This window comes from Nyctereutes procyonoides, unplaced genomic scaffold (genome assembly GCF_905146905.1).
Source record: "Nyctereutes procyonoides isolate TBG_1078 unplaced genomic scaffold, NYPRO_anot_genome, whole genome shotgun sequence".
Taxonomy (NCBI): Eukaryota; Metazoa; Chordata; class Mammalia; order Carnivora; family Canidae; genus Nyctereutes; species Nyctereutes procyonoides.
Window position 1 is genome coordinate 4,157,992 of NW_026575051.1, and position 20,916 is coordinate 4,178,907.

The 20,916-nt window shown below is 41.6% G+C and overlaps 1 protein-coding gene across 4 annotated transcripts in view; it reads left to right on the forward strand.

The window, feature by feature from the left end:
- ANKS1A (ankyrin repeat and sterile alpha motif domain containing 1A) overlaps window positions 1–20,916 on the forward strand; it is a 179,935-nt gene that overhangs the window by 87,338 nt on the left and 71,681 nt on the right. For all 4 annotated transcript variants that reach the window (XM_055329712.1, XM_055329713.1, XM_055329715.1 and 1 more), the window contains 2 exons: window positions 2,579–2,671; window positions 10,252–10,378. In XM_055329712.1, the coding sequence (XP_055185687.1) occupies window positions 2,579–2,671; window positions 10,252–10,378 (220 nt within the window). The remainder of the gene's footprint in view (window positions 1–2,578; window positions 2,672–10,251; window positions 10,379–20,916) is intronic.

A 20,916-nucleotide genomic window follows, 5' to 3' on the forward strand; every position in this document is an offset into this window, starting at 1 on the left:
ATCCATAGTCCCATTGACCTTCCTTTCTGCATTGCCGGGCACAAGAATTTCAGGCTTTGAGCACCACATTTTTGTCGAACTTGCCATTGCTCTAACAGAATCCCAGTGATCCCAACTTGCAGCATATTTTCAGGGTATATTAATTCTTCCTGTTGGAGAGGCTGGCCTTTCTCTTTTGGTCTGAATCTGCCCCATGACCATTTGGATGACCCTTTGGCTGCCAGGTGATCCTTTTCAGATGTGCCTGGGGATGGCTTGATGTTTCTTCATGTTCTTTTTTGGTTAGGCTCTGTGCCTGGTCCTAGAATAGTCCCATCATTTCTGTATGGATTTTGGCAAAGCCCACCAGTCTTGCAGTAGACCGCCATAGTGGGTATTATCAAGGGCTGATAAAACCCCCCGTGAGCGGTGGAAGCACACGTACATGCCAAGCACCACCAGCACGGTGCTTCTGTGGTCAGAGCTGGTTTGTTTCACTTTCACCTGTGGAGAAGAGCATCGCTTTATGGTCCTTACAGGTGATGTCCATTAGAGGGAGCTGGAGGCTTTACAAGAAGAACGCAGGGTTCCTGAAGTAAGCTCTGAATGACCCAGTTCCTGTGGGTTTAGCCCCTGATTTATAGTCTCTTTGTTCCGTCCCACTCCAGGAATCTATCCTCTGGTGGTCTTGCTAAGTAAATTCTGATGCATTTGGGGGGCGGTGGGGGGGGGAGGGGGCGTTTGCGTGCTTTTTTATTTTTACTATGTTGTGGCTGTGCTACCTTCCTGGCCTTTGGTAATTAACTGTGGCCAAGGGACTGACTGTTCTGTGTCTTACAAATGCAATGGACGGTGAGCATAAATCAGCCTGGTGCTTACAGGACCTGGGTCAGCGTTTTCACATTAGAAAAGCAGAGGCTTTTGCTTCTCTCTCTCTTTCCAGAGTCCCTGGTGATCACTTCTTGCACAAGAAGTGCTCATATTGTTTTTTCTAGGCTCCTTTAGTCTTGAGAAGGCTTCTGGAATGGACCCTTTTTGCTGTTGTTGTGTTTCATTTCATTTTTCCTCAGCTATCTTTACCCCAGGGTTGGATAACTGGTGTAGATTACAGGCCTGCTGCTTTTCCCATCCCCTTCCTTGTGGAGGTGACACCTGGAAGGAACCAAGCTTGTTTCTGCACTCCTGCAGTTAGACAGCTAGGAAAAGTGGAGCTGAGTGGACAATCTGATCTAATAGTTTTGTTTGGCTTGAAAAGACGAGTCTGTTTTGAAGTTGTTGCCGTGGGGTATCCATCTGGTTCCAGTAACTATTGGAAGGGCTGATTTATCAAGAATACTGAGTGCTGAGGCATATTTTAACAGAGAGAGATCATGGATGCCAAATGCTAACCAAATGCTAACTGACCCTTGTGGCTCCTAGGACATGGGAGACATCCTGCAGACTTCTCTGAGGCTCTTGCATAATTCAGCAGGTGCCTCCACCCTGGCTTTTATAAATATTCCTGTTCTAGCAACACAGTACACTAACCTACAAGCCAGGGAATGAGGCTACAAGCCAACTTCTGGTTCAGGTTTGTGGTAGGAATGTTGATTATGAAGCATGGTTTGGACTTTGGACTGTTGATAGTGCTGACGATATTGCAGGTACAACGGCAAACCTCTCCAGCTTTCTGCCACCAGATGTTGTGTGTATTCCTAAAGTCATCTACCTCGCTTGACCTCATGAATCTCTGCTTAAGGGTGCTTCTTGCTCTGGGGCATGGATTGGCAACATATGGCCCACAGACAGCTGCCCATTTTTGTGAATAAAGTTTTATTGGAATGCAGCCACACTCATCTACATATCTTCTCCGTCTACATTGTACTACAGTGGCAGGGTTGACCACAAAGCCTAAAATATTTCCTCTCTTGGAGAGGCCCTTTGAGAAAGAGCTTACCAGTCCTTGCTATAGGGCAGATAACTGACAAATATTCCTTTTTTAAATAAGCTGAGATGAAAGGTTTTCATATATGAATGATACATAATAGTAATCATTGAAGGAGGTGACCAAGGATTAGAGACCTGTTCTGAGCTTTGATGAATAAATGGGGGTAGCATTTGAGTTTGAACAGAAATTGATATTTTTATCTTTGATTACTTTCCTCATTACTTCCTTAATAACTTGGGTTTGTTAGAACTTAGACAAATTGGTTCTTTTGATTTACTTACTTCCTCTTTTTAACATTGTCAGAAAGTTGAGCCATTGGCCTTCCTAGGCTAGAGTTTTATTATGGATATGATGAAGGACATTTTCTGATGATGCAGCTCCATGGTTTCAGTGCTAATATTTCTCACCATGGTCTAGAATATGAAAGAAGTGTTTACAATCTCTGCTACAAACATCAAAAAGCGAGGCGCGTGCTGACTGAATTTTACGTGTGTATGTGTGTGGAGGAGGTGGTATATGTGCAGATACTAAGCCATCTGTTTAGATACAGATCCTTGAGTTTAGTCTCTCAGGGGAGTTCTTTACAGTATTATTTTTCATTTCCAAGGGCTAAGATAAGAACAGTTAGATATTTGAAAAAAGAGGTAGTAAAATACTTTTTCTCTTCTACAGAGGGAACGTCCACCGCCTCCTGCAAAGCCACCACCCGATGAAGAGGAGGAAGAGCGCATAGATAAGAAGTATTTTCCCTTGACAGCTTCTGAGGTAGAGGGTTGAGGGTTTATTGCCATCACTGAGATATGATTTTTTGGAAAATACGTTGATGTGTGCTTAAAGACGACTGTGCTTTTTCATTTTCTTATTGCCTCTTTGGATCAGTAAATTTGTATTGTGTATGTCAGTAATCTGGAACAAGACCTTTCCAACTCACTCAGAAGTACTAAGCAAAGAATTTTAATGGAGCTGTCTAGCAGACGGGCCGATTATTGATCTACATTGCATATTAATTGTAACCATGCCTAATTTCTTCTGGCTCCAGTAGCTAAAGAGTTTGACTTTTTGCTTTTTTTTTTTTTTCCTGTGTCATCTTTTGATACAAAATGTAGACTATGCCCCTAATCACTGTTGTAGAGACTATGTCACATTAGCAAGCTTTGGTGCTTCTGCCCCAAGTGTCATATTTCTGTTTTCATATTTTTCTTCTTCATTTTGCGTGAAGAATCTACCAAGACAAACATGGAAAATGTCACAAAGACTCAATTAGAAGAGAAGTGGGAGTTGTGGGGGTGGGAGAAATCAAAGAAGTTTATTTGAGAAGTCTAGTCCATCTTTTTTTAAAAAATAAATATTATCATAGAGCCAATAGTTCAATATTACCTCTTGGTTATATGAAGAAAATATCTTCTATGATCTTTCATTTTCAGAATGCTCCTTTAATACTTCCCACTGTGCAGAAAATATTCAGTATTTATTCAAAATATTACATAATTTGGTTACTTTACAGCTCATTCAGTGGCCTGAATTGTTCTTTAATTTAAAAATCAGCTGTGGGGGATCCCTGGGTGGCGTAGCGGTTTGGCGCCTGCCTTTGGCCCAGGGCGCGATCCTGGAGACCTGGGATCGATTCCCACATCGGGCTCCCGGTGCATGGAGCCTGCTTCTCCCTCTGCCTATGTCTCTGCCTCTCTCTCTCTCTGTGACTATCATAAATAAATTTAAAAATAAAAAATAAAAAAAAAATAAAAATCAGCTGTGGGGGATGTCTGGGTGGCTCGGCGGTTTAGCGCTGCCTTTGGCCCAGAGCATAATCCTGGAGTCCCAGGATTGAGTTCCATGTCGGGCTCCTTGCATGGAACCTGCTTTTCCCTCTGCCTGTGTCTCTGCCTCTCTGTCTCTCATGAATAAATAAAATAAAATCTTTAAAAAAGAAAAAAATCAGCTGATATAAACTAGTCCACTAAATCTCATTACTTTATCCTTAGAAGTCAGAGTTAATTTTTTTATTGTATTGCCACAGACCATCCAGTGAGACAGGTTCTTTTTACTTAATAAAAACATGGAGTCAGAAGAGTGGCTTTCATTTAACAAGATGTATAAATACAAGGAAGTCCTCTTAAGAATGTAAAAGTCTGGGGATCCCTGGGTGGCTCAGCAGTTTGGCGCCTGCCTTTGGCCCAGGGCGTGATCCTGGAGTCCCGGGATCGAGTTCCACCAAGGGCTCCCTGCATGGAGCCTGCTTCTCCCTCTGCCTGTGTCTCTGCCTCTCTCTCTCTCTGTCTCTCATAAATAAATAAATAAAATCTTTAAAAAAAAAAAAAAGAATGTAAATGTCAGTGTTGGAAATAGTGGAAGATGTTTATGCTAGGTACAAATTCTGTCCCTATTTCTTCGTATGCCTTAATTACAAAATGCTTATTATTATGTTTCAACTAAGAGGGTCTCTAGAATTACAGCCTCTAAGGTGATAATACATTGCTAGCAAATAGAAGTGCTATAGCAGATCTCTGCATGTTTTTATATAGAGATTTGCTTCATTACTCCCTTTTTATAAGGAGAAACCTGGTAAAATGGAGCAGATTCACTCGGGCTATGTCTCTATAAATGCCTTATGCCACCTTTTTTTTTTTTTTCTATTTTTTATATTGGAGTTCAGTTTGCCAACATTTAGCATAACACCCAGTGCTCATCCCGCCAAGTGCCCCCCTCAGTGCCCATCACCCAGTCACCCCAACCCCCCGCCCACCTTCCTTTCCACTACCCCTTGTTCATTTCCCAGAGTTAGGTGTCTCTCATGTTTTGTCACCCTCTCTGATATTTTCATTCATTTTCTCTCCTTTTCCTTTATTACCTTTCACTAATTTTTATATTCCCCAAATTAATGAGACCATATAATGTTTGTCCTTTTCTGATTGACTTATTTCACTCAGCATAATACCCTTCAGTTCCACCCATGTCGGAGCAAATGGTGGGTATTTGTCATTTCTAATGACTGAGTAATATTCCATTGTATACATAGACCACATCTTCTTTATCCATTCATCTTTCGATGGACACCGAGGCTCCTTCCACAGTTTGGCTATTGTGGACACTGCTGCTATAAATGTTGGTGTGCAGGTGTCCCGGCGTTTCACTGGATCTGTATCTTTGGGGTAAATCCCCAGCAGTGCAATTTCTGGGTCATAGGGCAGATCTATTTTTAACTCTTTGAGGAACCTCCACACAGTTTTCCAGAGTGGCTGCACCAGTTCACATTCCCACCAACAGTGCAAGAGGGTTCCCCTTTCTCCACATCCTCTCCAACATTTGTTGTTTCCTGTCTTGTTAATTTTCCCCATTCTCACTGGTGTGAGGTGGGATCTCATTGTGGTTTTGATTTATATTTTCCTGATGGCCAATGATGCGGAGCATTTTCTCATGTGCTTGTTGGCCATGTCTATGTCTTCCTCTGTGAAATTGCTGTTCATGTCTTTTGTCCATTTCATGATTGGATTGTTTGTTTCTTTGCTGTTGGGTTTAATAAGTTCTTTATAGATCTTGGATACTAGCCCTTTATCTGATATGTCATTTGCAAATATCTTCTCCCATTCTGTAGGTTGTCTTTTAGTTTTGTGGACTGTTTCTTTTGCTGTGCAGAAGCTTTTTATCTTGATGAAGTCCCAATAATTCATTTTTGCTTTTGTTTCTCTTGCCTTCATGGATGTATCTTGCAAGAGGTTGCTGTGGCCAAGTTCAAAAAGGGTGTTGCCTGTGTTCTCCTCTAGGATTTTGATGGAATCTTGTCTCACATTTAGATCTTTCATCCATTTTGAGTTTATCTTTGTGTCTGGTGTAAGAAAATGGTCTCGTTTCATTCTTCTGCATGTGGATGTCCAATTTTCCCAGCACCATTTATTGAAGAGACTGTCTTTTTTCCAGTGGATAGTCTTTCTTGCTTTGTCGAATATTAGTTGACCATAAAGTTGAGGGTCCACTTCTGGATTCTCTATTCTGTTCCATTGATCTATGTGTCTGTTTTTGTGCCAGTACCACACTGTCTTGATGACCACAGCTTTGTAGTACAACCTTAAATCTGGCATTGTGATGCCCCCAGATATGGTTTTCTTTTTTAATATTTCCCTGGCTATTCAGGGTCTTTTCTGATTCCACACAAATCTTAAGATGATTGTTCCAACTCTCTAAAGAAAGTCCATGGTATTTTGATACGGATTGCATTAAATGTGTAAATTGCCCTGGGTAGCATGGACATTTTCACAATATTAATTCTTCCAATCCATGAGTGTGGAATAGTTTTTCACCTCTTTGTGTCTTTCTCAATTTCTTTCAGAAGCGTTCTGTAGTTTTTAGGGTATAGATCCTTTACCTCTTTGGTTAGGTTTATTCCTAGGTATCTTACGCTTTTAGGTGCAATTGTAAATGGGATTGACTCCTTAATTTCTCTTTCTTCAGTCTCATTGTTAGTGTATAGAAATGCCATTGATTTCTGGGCATTGATTTTGTATCCTGCCACACTGCCGAATTGCTGTATGAGTTCTAGCAATCTTGGGGTGGAGTCTTTTGGGTTTTCTATGTACAGTATCATCTCATCTGTGAAGGGAGAGTTTGTCTTCTTCTTTGCCAATTTGAATGTCTTTTATTTCTTTTTGTTGCCTGATTGCAGAGCTTATGCCACCTATTTAACAATGACTTGGATTAGAATTCCTAATGTCCAAGGATAAGGGCAAGGCTCTTAAAGAAATATTAGATAATGAGGACTTTCTGTTCTCCCAAGGCTTTTCAGAGCATAAAATTTGTCAAAAAAGTGTCAAGAGAGGGGTACCTGGGTGGCTCAGTCAGTTGAGCATGTCTTCAGCTCAGGTCATGATCTCGGGTCCTGGGATCTGGCCTCATGTGAGGCTTCCTGCTCAGTGGGGAGTCTGCTTCTCTCTACCCGTCCTCTCAAATTAAAAAAATAAAATCTTAAAAAAAGATAAAAACAGTGTCAAGAGTTGGACGGAGAAATCTCCGTATTACTCTTCTGGATAAGGGACTCTGAGATACTTATAGGACTTATTTCTGAATAGCCTGGGAGTCTGGATCAGTTGGACCACTGCAGTCAGAAGTTAGAAGACCATGAGAACCCCGGCTTTGCTTACTTAGTAATTATAAGTGCATAAATAAAGAGATGATGTGGTCTACATCATTATCCTTTTAATGATCAAGATAGATTATTTTTGCTATAGTTTGAATGAATAGGTCTTCTCCAAAAGTGAAGGGTTTTTTTGTTTTGTTTTGGTTTTTTGTTGTTGTTGTTGTTTTGACTCTAGTCTTCTTTGTCTCGATTTCTTATACTCTCATAGCTTTACTACCATAACACTCACATCCTAGGAAGCACTGGCTCATCACAGTTTAGACTTTTATATTTGGCAGGCAATCAGCTTCAGTGTTTGTGTCCTATTCCCAAGACTTGCCATTGTCAGATGACCTGTAGAAGTCTTTTAAGGGGGGACAACTGGACAGCTCAGTGGTTGAGCATCTGCCTTTGGCTCAGGTCATGATCCCGGGTTCTGGATTGAGTCCTGCATCAAGCTCCCCACAGGGACCCTGCTTCTCCCTCTGCCTATGTTTCTGCCTCTTTTTCTGTGTCTCTAATAAACAAATAAATAAAATCTTAAGAAAAGAGAAGCCATTAAAGGAAGCTGAGTATGGCTGGCCCCAGGAGAGCTTATTAGATTAATGACCAGGTCACGAAACTGGCTTAAATAAATTAAACACACATGTGTGTGCACACATGCTATTGAGATGTTTTTGCCCTGCCAAATGGGCTGCCAGCTGCATCATACTGACCATGGTCTTTTCAGTGTTCAGATGTGTTAAACATTCATGGGAGGGTGCAGCTACTATGGTATCTCTTCCCAGAAAACTGCCCACACCCCGACCAGTCACTCAATTGGTTACAGTTAGGTGGTGACTGGTAGTAGCTTCTCTCTAGTGCAAAAATATTGCTTTACTTATAGCAGAAAATATCGCTTTTTGGCTTTGATTTATTGCCAGCCCTAGAAGAAAGGGGCAGAAAAGATTAGGGAATAATCTAGTAAAGAGCAGAATCCTTTCTATTGAAAATCCGTTATTGCTATATTCAATGTGACACAGGGCTTCTTGAGTGGGAGTTAGGAAGGCTCAAAGCAAAGCAGTCTATTGCTTTATTATGAGATTTTAATCCCATAACTGGTGGGAGCCAGGACTAAAGCAGAAAAGATCACCCTAGAAGTTGTCTGGGTGTGAGCAGGGGACTCTCACTAGAGAGTCTGAAGAAGGGAAAGAGTTCCAAATTGGATGGAAAGTCCTGTTTCCCAGGAAAAAATGAGGCCATCTTGGTCCAGAATCCGGGGAAGTGAATTTTATGGCCCTGGTTCTTTCTGCTAGTTGCTCTCTATGTAACCTTGGGCAAGTCCCTAGACCCACCTGGGAACCTGGTTTGGGCATCTGCAAAATGACAGAGCCAGGTGCTCTTGAGCTGTGATTGTAATGGTTTGGGTCTCTCCCAGCATTTGTTGCTTCTATGCTTCAGTTGTTGTGCAAGGAGCCAGGCACAGAATGAATGAAGGTCGAGTGGACCTGATTTTCCAGATGGAAGTCATCAGCTGTCCTGCTTAAGAAAAAAGGATATTATTGGCTGGGTATCCAGACTGTCAACTACCTCTCAGACAAGCATGCCTGGGGCTATATGAGGGCCCTTGCTGTGTGCAGAACACTTACTGGAATCAGATTTCCAGGGCTCTGGCTAAGTGATAGCTATGGGTGTGTAAACCTGCAGAACACAAATTCCTGTCTGTAAAGCCTGTGGTATTAAGTTGACACTGTATGAACTGCTTAATGGTCCCTCTTTGTTCCTTTAATTGTGTTCCTATGAAGAGGTGAAACGAGTAACTAATACCGACAAATGGCTCGTTGTAATGAAATAGCTTTTAGCTTCCAGGTGGCTTTCAGTAAGTGGAGGTCCCCGCTGTGCTTAGCAGAATTTCAGAAAGAAACTATCATTCTGCCTTTGGAGTGGCAGTCTTGTTACCAAACAAGAGCCACAACCTCTCATTTAGTCTGAGGCCACTAGAATCCATGTTGTCTCATTAGGCTGTAACACTGTGAGCTACGTCTCCCAGAAGCAAAACCCTGAGGAGTCACAAACCCAATTCATTTCCAGTGAGCTGTGAGGCATATCTGAAGGAAGAGGTTTCTGCAGGTACCAGAGAATCACATTTATTAGGCTACCATTATTTGTTAGGTGGACTTGCGAGTTCCTCTGAACCCCTTTGTTCATAATCTATCCCTTCTCCTAGCCAAACTGCACAAGAAGAGGTTTTGTGCTTTGGCTTGCTCTGGTAATAGCTGATACATCATTATTCTTAATTTGCCTATGAAACACGTTGGATTCTTAGTACAGATGAGCCAAAATGATTCTCTAAATCAAGGATCTTCATTCTCTCTCTCAGTGTGACTGTGGCACTAATTATTGTGTTTCTGGCTTGGTTAGAGGAGGAAGCTTGGCTACTTTGGTATCATGACTAGCTGTGGCCACAAGGCCCTCAGTTGCCTAAATCTAGGTGGCGGGTGTAGGAGCCAGCTCTGATCCAATTATTCCACCAGAGACACTTGGCTGCGTGTATCAGGGATTTCTCCATAGACAAGAGCTCCTTTTTTTTCTCCCCTGAAATTCATACTGCTAGCCACTTGACTTTTTTTCAGAACAGAGATTGGTGGAATCAATTTAAACTTGTATTGCCATAAGTGTAGTAGGAAGCCAGCTTTTGAGAGAAACTTCCCTGTAACCCCCAGGACCTATGAAGAAAGGCTCACAAAAATAGAGAAGGATACACAGGGTACTTTGTTTCTGGTAAATGTCAGTCATTCAGGGTCAGTCAGAAGTCATTTGATTCCTTCTTGAGAAGGTGGAAAGGATTCCAGCCTTGGAGTAGTATGTGTGCATATTAGGAAAGAATCATGGAGAAAGAAGGCCTAGCTAAAAACTCCTTGGAAGCTACTATCCACTGAAAAGAGACCGTGTAGAATACTGTGATGATGGGAGAGGAAGCGAGGGAAGGGAGGATCTTAGATTTTATTAATGGCTTTTTGAAGGATAAAATGAGGTAAGAAAAGGAGAGTGTTTTAATCAAAGGCCATTGAGATTTGAGGTACAGGTGCATATCCAGAGAAGCAGATGTGGTTCCCTGTGACCCTGGAGCTGTTTACCTTCTCTCCCCATCTCCCTTCTTCTCTGGTGAAAAAGGAGCCAATAATCTCAAATTTGTTCTGCACAACCTGTCCTGGTATTAGCTACCCCACAAGAAGTTCTATGGTGTTTTCTCTCTTAGGTCTTGGCCATGAGGCCCTGGATTCAGGGAAGTGCAGCCAGGGAGGAAGACGAGCATCCTTACGAGCTGTTGTTAACAGCAGAAACAAAGAAGCTGGGATCCATGGATGGGGACGGAAAACCAAAAGGTACACCCCCACCCCCACCCTGCTCCCAACAGAAGCAACCTCAAAAGGATTTTTTAAATGTGTGATCCTGGGTGGGAAGGAAAGGGTGACGGTCCTTGAGATGGGGAAGTTGGGTCACAGCGTTGGAGGTGGCAGGTATATTATGACCTTTCATTTTAATACCCCGTGTCAGATTTGGCTTGCCCCCCTTTAGCACGCAAAGCAAGGAGGTGGTGTTAGGTCAGACAGACCAGGTGGTCCCTGTGGAAGGAGAGATGGCCCACAGTGTTACAAAGATTGATTTGGGGTCTCAAGTCAGAAACCTTCAAGTGAATGCTGTGGAAAAACCAGCCCAACAAGTCGGTCCCTTTGGGTTTAGGCTGACAGCACAGGCTCTGCTTTGAGTCCTGACCTCAGAGTGAGATGCTCCTGGGGAGGGGCCTGTGATTGGCTGCCATCCGGTAACTAGAATGCTCTGTCGCCTTGGCCTACTTTTATTGCCTCTGCAAAAATCGGTTTCCTCTGTGAGGGAGTGAGTGCTGCAGGACCGAGAGCCAGGCCACCGACCTAAACGCAGTCACAACAGAGGTGAGCGTGCTGCCCTACCGGAGGATGGGCGACAGCCTCTGTTCTCAGAAAGAACAAGGGGCAGTGCCATTCCCACTGCACTTTGAAGGAACTACTGTGGCCTCTTCCAGCTCTTTATGGCTTCCAGGTACTAGGTCCTCCATGGGGTATTATTTAGCACCTCCCCTCAATCCTGACAGTCACTGTTTGGTAAGAATGGGGGGTGCAACGGTTTCTTTGGAACCACCTTTTACTGGGCCTGTCGGAGGGTAGGGGGTGACAAAGAGAACATGTGCATAGTATGTGTATGACATTGTAGATATTATTTTTAATGATCGGGTTTAAAAGGTTTCTCTTCCAGCACACAGAAACTTTGTGGTCATTTTTATAGTAGTTGTTTTGGTTTGGTTTTTTTAATGGTTTCCATTTGGAGCTTTCTCTAAAAAGTTATAATTTAAATACAGTAACATTTACCCTTTTTGTGTACAGTTCTGTGAGTTGTGACAAGTACAGTTATATAACTACCACCCCAGTCAAAATATAGAATGGTTTTATCATACCAAAAATTCTCTTGTGTCCTTCTATAATTGGTCCTACACCCTTCCCTTACCTCTGGCAACCACTGTTTTTATGTCAATCCCAATAATTTTGCCTTTTCCAGAATGTCCTATAAATGGCAATAGTGCAGTATGTACTCTTTGAGTCAGGTACCTTGCACTTAGCATAATTCACTGAAAATTCATCCATGTTGTTGTGTATATCAGTAATTTGTTATTTTTCATTGCCAAGTAGTACTCCGTTGTGTGGACATAGCACAGTTCATCCATCCTCTAGTTGAGGGTCATTTATAGTTCTTAGCAATTACAAATAAAACTATAAACATTTGCAGGGTTTTATGTGAACATTGTTTCACACCTCTTGGAAAAACACTAAAGTTGGGATTGCTGGGTCCTAGGTAACCATAGGTCCTAGGTAACTATATGCCACACTTTATAAGAGACTGCCAGGTCATGATCCTGAGGTCCTGGGATCGAGTCCCGCATCAGGCTCCTTGCAGGGAGCCTACTTCTCCCTCTGCCTCTCTCTGTGTCTCTCATGAATAAATAAAAATCTTAGAAAGAAAAGGAAGGAAGGAAGGAAGGAAGGAAGGAAGGAAGGAAGGAAGGAAGGAAGGAAGGAAGGAAGGAAGGAAGGAAGGAAAAAAGAAAAGAAAAGAAAAGAAAAGAAAAGAAAAGAAAAGAAACTGCCACACCATTTTCCAGAGTGGTTATACCATTTTGCTTTTCCATCAGAGTTACAGTTGCTATGTGTCCTCCCTAGCACTTAATATTGTCAGTTTTTTAAAAATTGTAGTCATTCTAGTGAGTGTGTAGTACTATTTCATTGTGGATTTAATTTGTATTCCCCTAATGACTTATGATGTGAACATCTATTAATGTGATTATTTGACATCCGTATAGCTAGTGAAGTGTCTGTTGAACTCTTTTACTCATTTTTAAAAATTGAGTTGTGTTCTGATTATTGAGTTGCAAGAGTTCTTTATATATTTTGGACATTATCAGATATGTAACTTTCTCCTAGTCTGTGATTTGTCTCTATTCCCTTAACAGTGTCTTTTGAAGAGCAGAGGTTCTTAATTTTGATGACATACCATGTACCTTTTCTGTTGTTTTATTCTTTCTTTTGGATAAGATCATAAATATTTTTTCCTATATTTCCTTCTAGAAATTTTGTAGGTTCAAGTATATATTTAGGTGTGTGACCCATTTTGAGGTAATTTTTTAATGTGATATGTGGTATAGGTAGAGATTCATTTTTTTGCATATGGATAGCCAATTGTTTGAATGATCTGTCAAAGACCATCCTTTTCTTGCCTTGGTCACTTTGCTATTCTTTTTCAGAATTGTTTTAGATATTCTATTTCCTTTATCTTTCCATACAAAAATTTAGAATGAGCTGGTTGATTTCTATAAAAAGTCCTGCTGCATTTTTATTGGGATTGTGTTGGATCTGTATAGCAATTTGGAGAGCTATCTTAACTGTAGTGAGTCTTCTAATCATATTGGTAGGCTTTTAATTGAAACATTTAGAGAGGGCAGCCCTGGTGGTACAGCGGTTTAGCACCTCCTGCAGCCTAGGGTGTGATCCTGGGGACCCTGGATTGAGTCCCACATCAGGCTCCCTGCAGGGAGCCTGCTTCTCCCTCTGGCTGTGCCTCTGCCCCCCCCCCCCCGCCCCTCTCTCTGTCTCTATGAATAAATAAATAAAATCTTGAAAAAAAGAAAAAGAAACATTTAGAGAGAGTGTAGTAGAGCACCAATGCAGTCTCTAGTTGTTTAAGAATAAATCATACTGAAATTAACCCTTAAATAGCAAGTACCTAATTAATTTAATGCTCTATTTGAAAGCTGTTCTTAGGGAAGAATTTTTAGCATCAAGGAGGAAGTAGATTATGATTCTTTCTCTCTTTCAAAGGCTTATTCTGGACCCACTATAAGATAGCTGGCTCAACATTTGGAAGGAAGGAAAAGAGAAAGTCAGACAAACTTCATACATAAGGCTGGTCTCCTTGGCTGCCAACTCCAGGAACTTTCTTTTTTTTTTTTTTTAAGATTTTATTTATTTATTCATGAGAGACAGAGAGAGAGAGGCAGAGACACAGGCAGAGGGAGAAGCAGGCCCCATGCAGGGAGCCCGACATGGGACTCGATACCAGGTCTCCAGGATCACGCCCTGGGCTGAAGGCGGCTCTAAACCACTGAGCCACCCGGACTGCCCCTCCAGGAACTTTCTATCCTCAAGTCAAGAGATCTCTAGGTTAAGGAGGGAACTGCCACAGAGGACTTAAGGCCTCATATCTCCTCCTCCTTTGCTTTGGTTCCTTCCAGCGTGGCAATACTGGGCTAACTGTTAAAAGTAGTGGTGCAGGAAGCAGATTTAATTGGACCACAGCATGTGGGGTGTGCCTGCCCCCAGGCAAGCTGTTGGATCACTCAAAGAGCTTTTAGACAAAGGAGTTGAGACATTAAATATGAAAATGGGCTCTGCCAGTTTCTCAGTAGCCTGGAAGAAATGCCTGCTAGAGTTGGTAACTGAGCCAGTCAGCAGATGATATTATAGATTAGTACACAGTCAATCTTTTCTGCTCTTCCACTAATGTCATTATCTTAAGCAGCTTTTATGAATTAATTCATCAATTCTCAAAAGGCCGTGTTAATAAGATTACTAGAGCTTTCAGCCCTCCTTACTATAATTCAAGAACTTAAGGTTAGGAGTAGGATGGGAGATTGTTTAAAGTAAGTTTTAAAAGTATATTTGTATTAGCTCACAGGAAAAAGAAAATTCAAACAATATAGAAGTGAATACAAGTAAAATAGTCAAGTCTTGTCACCACTTGGCTACTCACAGTTGGTAGAGGTGACCATAGTTTGAAAGTGTAGTGTCTGCTTCAGGCCTTTTGCTATCTTTATTTTTCAAAAAGTGACTATGTGAGATCATTTTGTTTGTTTTTAACCTAAAATAGGACCATATTTAATGAAGTGTTTTGCATACTTGTTTTGTTTTTTAATTTACCTTGTCTATAGATCATGGGTACAATTTTTAGTTCTTAAAGATCTACCTTATTCTTTTCAAATGGTCGTTAACTATCCCATGACTAATTTTTCCATTCTCTAGTAGATGGATGTTTACATTTCCTCCAGTATTTCTCTGTTTTAAGTGAAACTGCTATGGGCTTTCTATACACATATTCTTACATGCTTCCAAATGTATTTCCTTTTTTAAAAAAGTTTTTTTAAGATTTTATTTTCTTTGTTAGAGCAAGTGAGCATGAGTAGGGGGAGGAGCAGAAGGAGAAGCAGACACCCTGCTGAGCAAGGAGCCAATCCCAAGACCCCGGAATCATGACCTGAGCCAAAGACAGACACTTACTTAACCATTTGAGCCACCCAGGCGCCTCAAGAGTATTTCTTAAAAGACATTGATAGGAAGTAGAATTAGCTAGTCAGAGTTTAGGTACATGTCTAGGTTTAACTGGTGAAGCTGAATTGCCCTCCCTAGATGGTTAATGAGAATACACTCTCCCATTCCTTCACCAACATGGCATATTAGCACTCTTTAATGTTTTTTTACCATGATAAGCCAAAGAAATGTCTTTTGTAATTGGTCTCTGCCTGATCCCCAGTGAAATTGAGCATCTTGGTCATTAGTGTTAGGTAGTGTGAGTTGTCTATCCTTTTTTCCTATTTTTCTACTTAGAAAGTAATTAATGGTGGTGGAAATAGTTCATGTTCTGATAATATTTGGCCAAAGTGATACTCAGAAGAAAGTTTATATCCTTAAATTTATTTGTTATAAATCAAGAAAGACCAGAGTACTTGGGTGGCTCAGTTGGTTAAGCATCTGACTCTCAATTTCAGCTCAGCTCTTGATTTCAGGGTCATGAGTTTAAGCCCTGTAATGGACTCTGTGCCCAACAACCAACCAATAAACAAACAAACAAACAAACTAAAACTTAACCAGAAGAAAGTAGCAGAGAGGAATTAATAAAGATAAAAGCATACTTTATGGTGTGCATGTTACACCTCATTTAGTTAAAGAAAAAATAAAGAAGAAAATAAAAGCAGAAATAATAAAGTAAAAAAAAAAAGCAGTAGATTTGACCATTATAATGAAAACTTGTTTGCTTTAAAAAAAAAATTTGATAATTTAATCAAGAAAAGAGGAAAAAACACAACATGGAGGAATAACATAATGAACACATACAAACACAATTTAGAGATTTTAAAAATTAATAGTAAGACTTTATAGAAATAAATTTTTGTGCTTAGTTTGAGTTGCTGCCATCCTCCAGGATGAATTGTGTAGGAGACTTACTCGTCCATCACAATGACTAATTGCAGTAGAGTTTCTGATGGCATTTTGTGCTCGGTGACTAAGCATCTTGCACTATCTGTGATAATTCCACAATTGCTGGATTGCTGTTTATGTCAGTAGATATAACAGAAATTGACAGAAGGAGAAAGCAGTCCATGAAGTAGAAAACTCATTCCTCCAGAAAGGTACTAGGCCCAGATGGTTTTATGATAGTTTTTTCCAACGAGGTATTCCTCTGTTATTTAAATGATTTCCAACATAGAAGTCTTCTGAAATATATTATTCAGGGCTAGCATAATTAGCAATGAAAGCAGTGTTTCTCCAGTTTCATGTGGCATAGTCATTAATTTCCCTTTGGCATTTAACTCTTTGCCCACTGGACATTCTGGACATACTGTTCAGAGAAACAGTAGACAACTTTCCAGGTTTGATAGCAAATGGGAAAGTAGCCAAGAGCTCTAAAAATCATTGTTCTCTGTGATGCTCTTTTGCAGCCTCCACTAATAGTGCTTAGGTCCCGGTGAAGTGGTTACTTAGCTGAGGACAGTGATACATGTGGACTCTTTGGCACACAGCTACATTCTGAGGTTTTTAAGAAGCAAGTAAGTCAATATTCCTGAGAGCCATGCATTTAGACCTAAGTGAAGTTTGTGCATGAGCATGATGAAGACGTCTGTCGTTTTGGAGGGGAGGAAAATGTTCTCTTAGCTTCTTCCTCTACTCCCACATCCAGAGTGCTGCCAATCCCGAGCCTATAGGGAAATCTATAGTGTAAGCCTTGGCTTTTCCTTTTGCCAGCTTGGGATTCTTAGGTGTACATCCATGTGCAGCCCCATTTTTACATTTGGTTTAGTAAGACTTCAGGAAGAAGGCCAGGTAAGTGTTCAATCTACCATCCTCACCTGGAAGCCCAGGCCAGATTCTCATGATCTATTCCAAGGAATAAGTTTGGATGCTTTTCCCAAAAGCAAAAAAAAAAACATTAAATGACACAGTTTAATAATTAAGCCTTATCTTCAGCAGCTTCTTCTTCTCTCACCTTTGTGCATTAGAGGAACTCCTGCCAAAAGCCCTACAGTATAACTGTCTTGCTCTTATCAATTTATATTTCTGAGTTGAAATAGTTGCTTTTCTTTCCATTGTGGAACAAGTCCAAGCCTTGTGAACTATACATTCATATTTTCTCCCATGAAATGTATTGATAGCCATTTATATACATATGTATACATGAGACATGTAAAATATATAAAAGGGCAGAATATGTTAAAATTCTATAAAGTGGTACAAAGTAATTTTGGAGTTCAAAATAGGAATAAATTATGTTAGTGCAGGATATCAGGGATGGCTCTGTGAAGGAAATAGCATTTGAGCTTAACCCCAAAATAGAGAATTCTTCTTGCTAGGCAGAAGTAAGGAGGAAGAAGAGGCCATTCCAGCCTGAGGGAGTGGCATAAACAACGGTAAGGTGTTGGGAGATGATAGAGCTCATGTTTAGAAAATGGTAAGTAATCCAGTTCAGCTGGAACAAAGAACTGGTTGTAGAGTATTGGATCTCAAATGTCAGTCATTATTCCAAAGACAGTGCAGTGTTGTTGAAGCTTTTTGAGTGAGATGGCAAGATAGAAGCCATGCTTTTATCATTGTGGAATCTTAGATTGCAGTTGGGGGAGACTAGAGGCAGGAATACTTTGAAGTCAAGAGACTTCAAGGAATCTCTTGAAGGAAATTAGGGTCCAACAATCAAATATGGAAGAATCAGGAAGAGAGGGTATTAAGGATGATTCTGAGGTTTTGAGCCTGGGAAAATAATGTGCAGCTAACAAATAGGGGATTGAGGAGGGATATGCTTGAAGGAAGATGTCAAGTTCAGTTTTGAGTTTGAGCCGTTTCAGGTCCTAGGAGAACATCCAGCCGTAAACGCTTAGAAATGTGAGTTTAGTTTTCAGGAGAGAAGAAAGGTTAGAAATGCAGATTCACTCACTGATTATCCAAGTTGAGGTGATGGTTAATGTAAAAGATAATCAGTTGCTGAGAGAAAAACTAGAAAGAATGAAGAAGTCAAGAATACAACCTATATTTAGAATCACAAGGGTAAAGAAACACAGGAAGATAACCAGGATAATGCAGTGCCTTCGAGCTGAGGCTGAAAAAGATGGAACCCCAAAATAACTGTTTAAACAAGATAGAAGTCCATAAACAAGGAATCCAGGGCTAGCATGGCAGTTCATGCTGGTCAAGGAACCAGTTTTTTTCTGCCATCTCATGGTTCAAGGTGACTATTCAGGTTCATACTGTCAGCACAGGAAGGAAGGAAGGGGAGAAAGGAGGGTGCTTTAAAGTTAGTTCTCAAAAATTGCACACACCACTTTCACTTATAACTCATAGGCCAGAATTTGGTTATGTGACTATACCCACCTACAAAGAAGCTGGGAAATGTAGTCTTTAATATAAGTGGCTGTGAGCCAATCTAAAAAAATCCCATGACCCAGAAAGAAGGAGAGAGAGGGTACCAAGGATAACTGGTAAACTGTGTCAAATCACATGATACAGAAAGAACTAGGCGAATGAAGACTAGCAAAAGGGTTCAGCAATTAGAAGGCCATTGGTAAATTCAGGATGGGGAGATAGTTCTTGGAGGTAGGTGGGAAAAGATCAATCTGTCCCCAGGTTTTAACGTGTTATTGACAGTAGTTAAGGAGGTTTCTCTGGTCAGAGTCTTCTCAGGAAATTGGTGTGATTCTATCCAAGAGTGGAGGTGCCGCGGGAAAGATGGCAATCTGAACAAAGTGGGGGAGATGAGGAATTCATCCTACAGTGACAGCACAGTTTTCCAGAGATGGATACAAGAGTGGGTAGGCCTGCTAGTCCACTTGGACCCTTGCTCTATGGCCTGAGGAAGCCGTTTAACCTGTGTGAGCCTGACTTTCTACATGTAAGGTAGGGATACAGATTCTTACCTCATGGTTGCTGTGAATATTAAGAAAAGGCTTAGCCGGGTGTCCAGCATAGAATAACTAGTAGCTGTTGAACGCTGGCTGAGCTAAAGAAATTGGTAGAGAGGACTCAGTCAGTTGTTTCTTGAGTATTCAGTGGGGCTCAACATTCCAGCAACTGGAGAAGAGAAGGCAAATGGTCACGATACCCAGTGTTGGAACTGGCAGAAGATCAAGGGGACAGAGATGTCAAGTGTGCTGTTAAATTAGGCACGGTTAAGTATCATGGCTGGTTGGAAACCGATCCAAGCAGAGCTGGTATACTGGGGTGGGGGGGGAGGTTCAGGGGCCAGAGGTCCCCCAGCAGGAGTGAACAGACTGCCCAAGAGGAGCTGAAGGAAATGGGGGAGCTGTACTGTAAGGTAATCAGGACCGAGTCAAGGCAGGACAGTCCTGAGTCCCAAAACTGGGCTGTACCTATGGGTGTTGCAGTGGGTAGAGATGGGTCCTGACCCGAACATTCCCCACCGTGCTGCTACACGTCACCCTGCACTAAACTTGCAAGACTATTGGACAGTCCCTGTCAGTGGAGTCTTATTCTGTCTAGTTCACAGGGCCCACAGAGAAGAAACCAGCCTCCTTTGCAGAGTTGGGAGAAAGGAAACCAGCCTCTGTGTGCAGTGTTAGTGTGAAGAGCAGTTCGGAAATGGTTGTAAATGAAGAATGATGATAATGATTGTAGCTACCACTTAATGAGTGCTTCTCAGGGACACCCATGTGCTGAGCCCATCTACACTGATTAGGTCATTGTGTATCTCATGACAAATCTTCCGGGCGGGGGCTATTTTTATCACTGTGCAATAGATGAGGAAGAAGTTCAACGTTAGAGCTGGGTCTTCAGCTCTAGTCTGGCTGAATCCAAAGCCTGTTTAGCCATGAGGTTAAACCATTTTCATCCAGGGCCCTGCTGCTATACACATTCTTAAAGTCCTAGAACTGGAAGATTAGTTCATCTAATCAGAATCAAATCTTACTAACTCTCACAGCCCTAGAGAAATGCATCCCAGCCTTTCTTTCTCTCTTTTTTTTTCTCTCTCTCCTTCTCTCCCTCTCTCCTTCCTTCCTTCCTTCCTTCCTTCCTTCCTTCCTTCCTTCCTTCCTTCCTTCCTTCCTTCTTCCCTTCTTCCCTTCTTTCCTTCCCTTTCTCCCTCCCTCCCTTCCCAGAGAGGGAGAAAAAAAATCACAGAGCTTGGACTATAACTTGGACCTCCTGAATCCCAGTCCAGACCTCTTTCTGTTTCTCTGGTTGCCGTGGACCAGAAAATGGACTTTAGGTCTACTTGTCTTAGCAGATCACAGTGGCCGGCAAGTGTCTGCATAACCTAGTTAGCACCTTCCTTCTGAGGAAAACACAGTGACCTTCCATAAGTAGCCCTGTACTTGGGCATTTTCCTGGACACACACACTTTCTGGTTCCCACTACAGTGACTGGGCATTTGGAGGGTTCCAATCCTAATGGAATAAAGAAAGCGGGGGATCCCTGGGTGGCGCAGCGGTTTAGCGCCTGCCTTTGGCCCAGGGCGCGATCCTGGAGACCCGGGATCGAATCCCACGTCGGGCTCCCGGTGCATGGAGCCTGCTTCTCCCTCTGCCTGTGTCTCTGCCTCTCTCTCTCTCACACTGTGTACCTATCATAAATAAATAAAAATTAAAAAAAAAAACAAAAAAGAACTGTAGTGTGATGTCATTTTTCACACATCAGATGAAAAAATTATAAAAAAAAAAAAAAAAAAGAAAGCGGAGCAGTCTGGTAACTGGGGTAACCTTCTTCAGGTTGGAGGGTTGATTTGACTTAGCAAGTTCTCATACAAGCTACATTTTTTTAGCCTTAATCTAAACAGACAGGGGGGTGACTGAAAATGTGTAAATGTTAAAATGTTATTATTCAGAAGCCCTTGAGATCCCCATGGATCATCATCATAATTAGAATGCAACACAGAAGACCCCTTGCTTCAGCAGCTCACAGGGTAAAAGGAAAATGAATGTTCAGAATGAATAAAGATTGAAAGTTGAAGGGGCTGGGAATTAGCATGCTGGTGTGTGCCATTCAGTAGAGCAGCTGGCCTTGATATGTGGGGAGAGTAAGGAAACAGCTGTCCTTGTGTCCCGGCCCCTTGTTTCTCT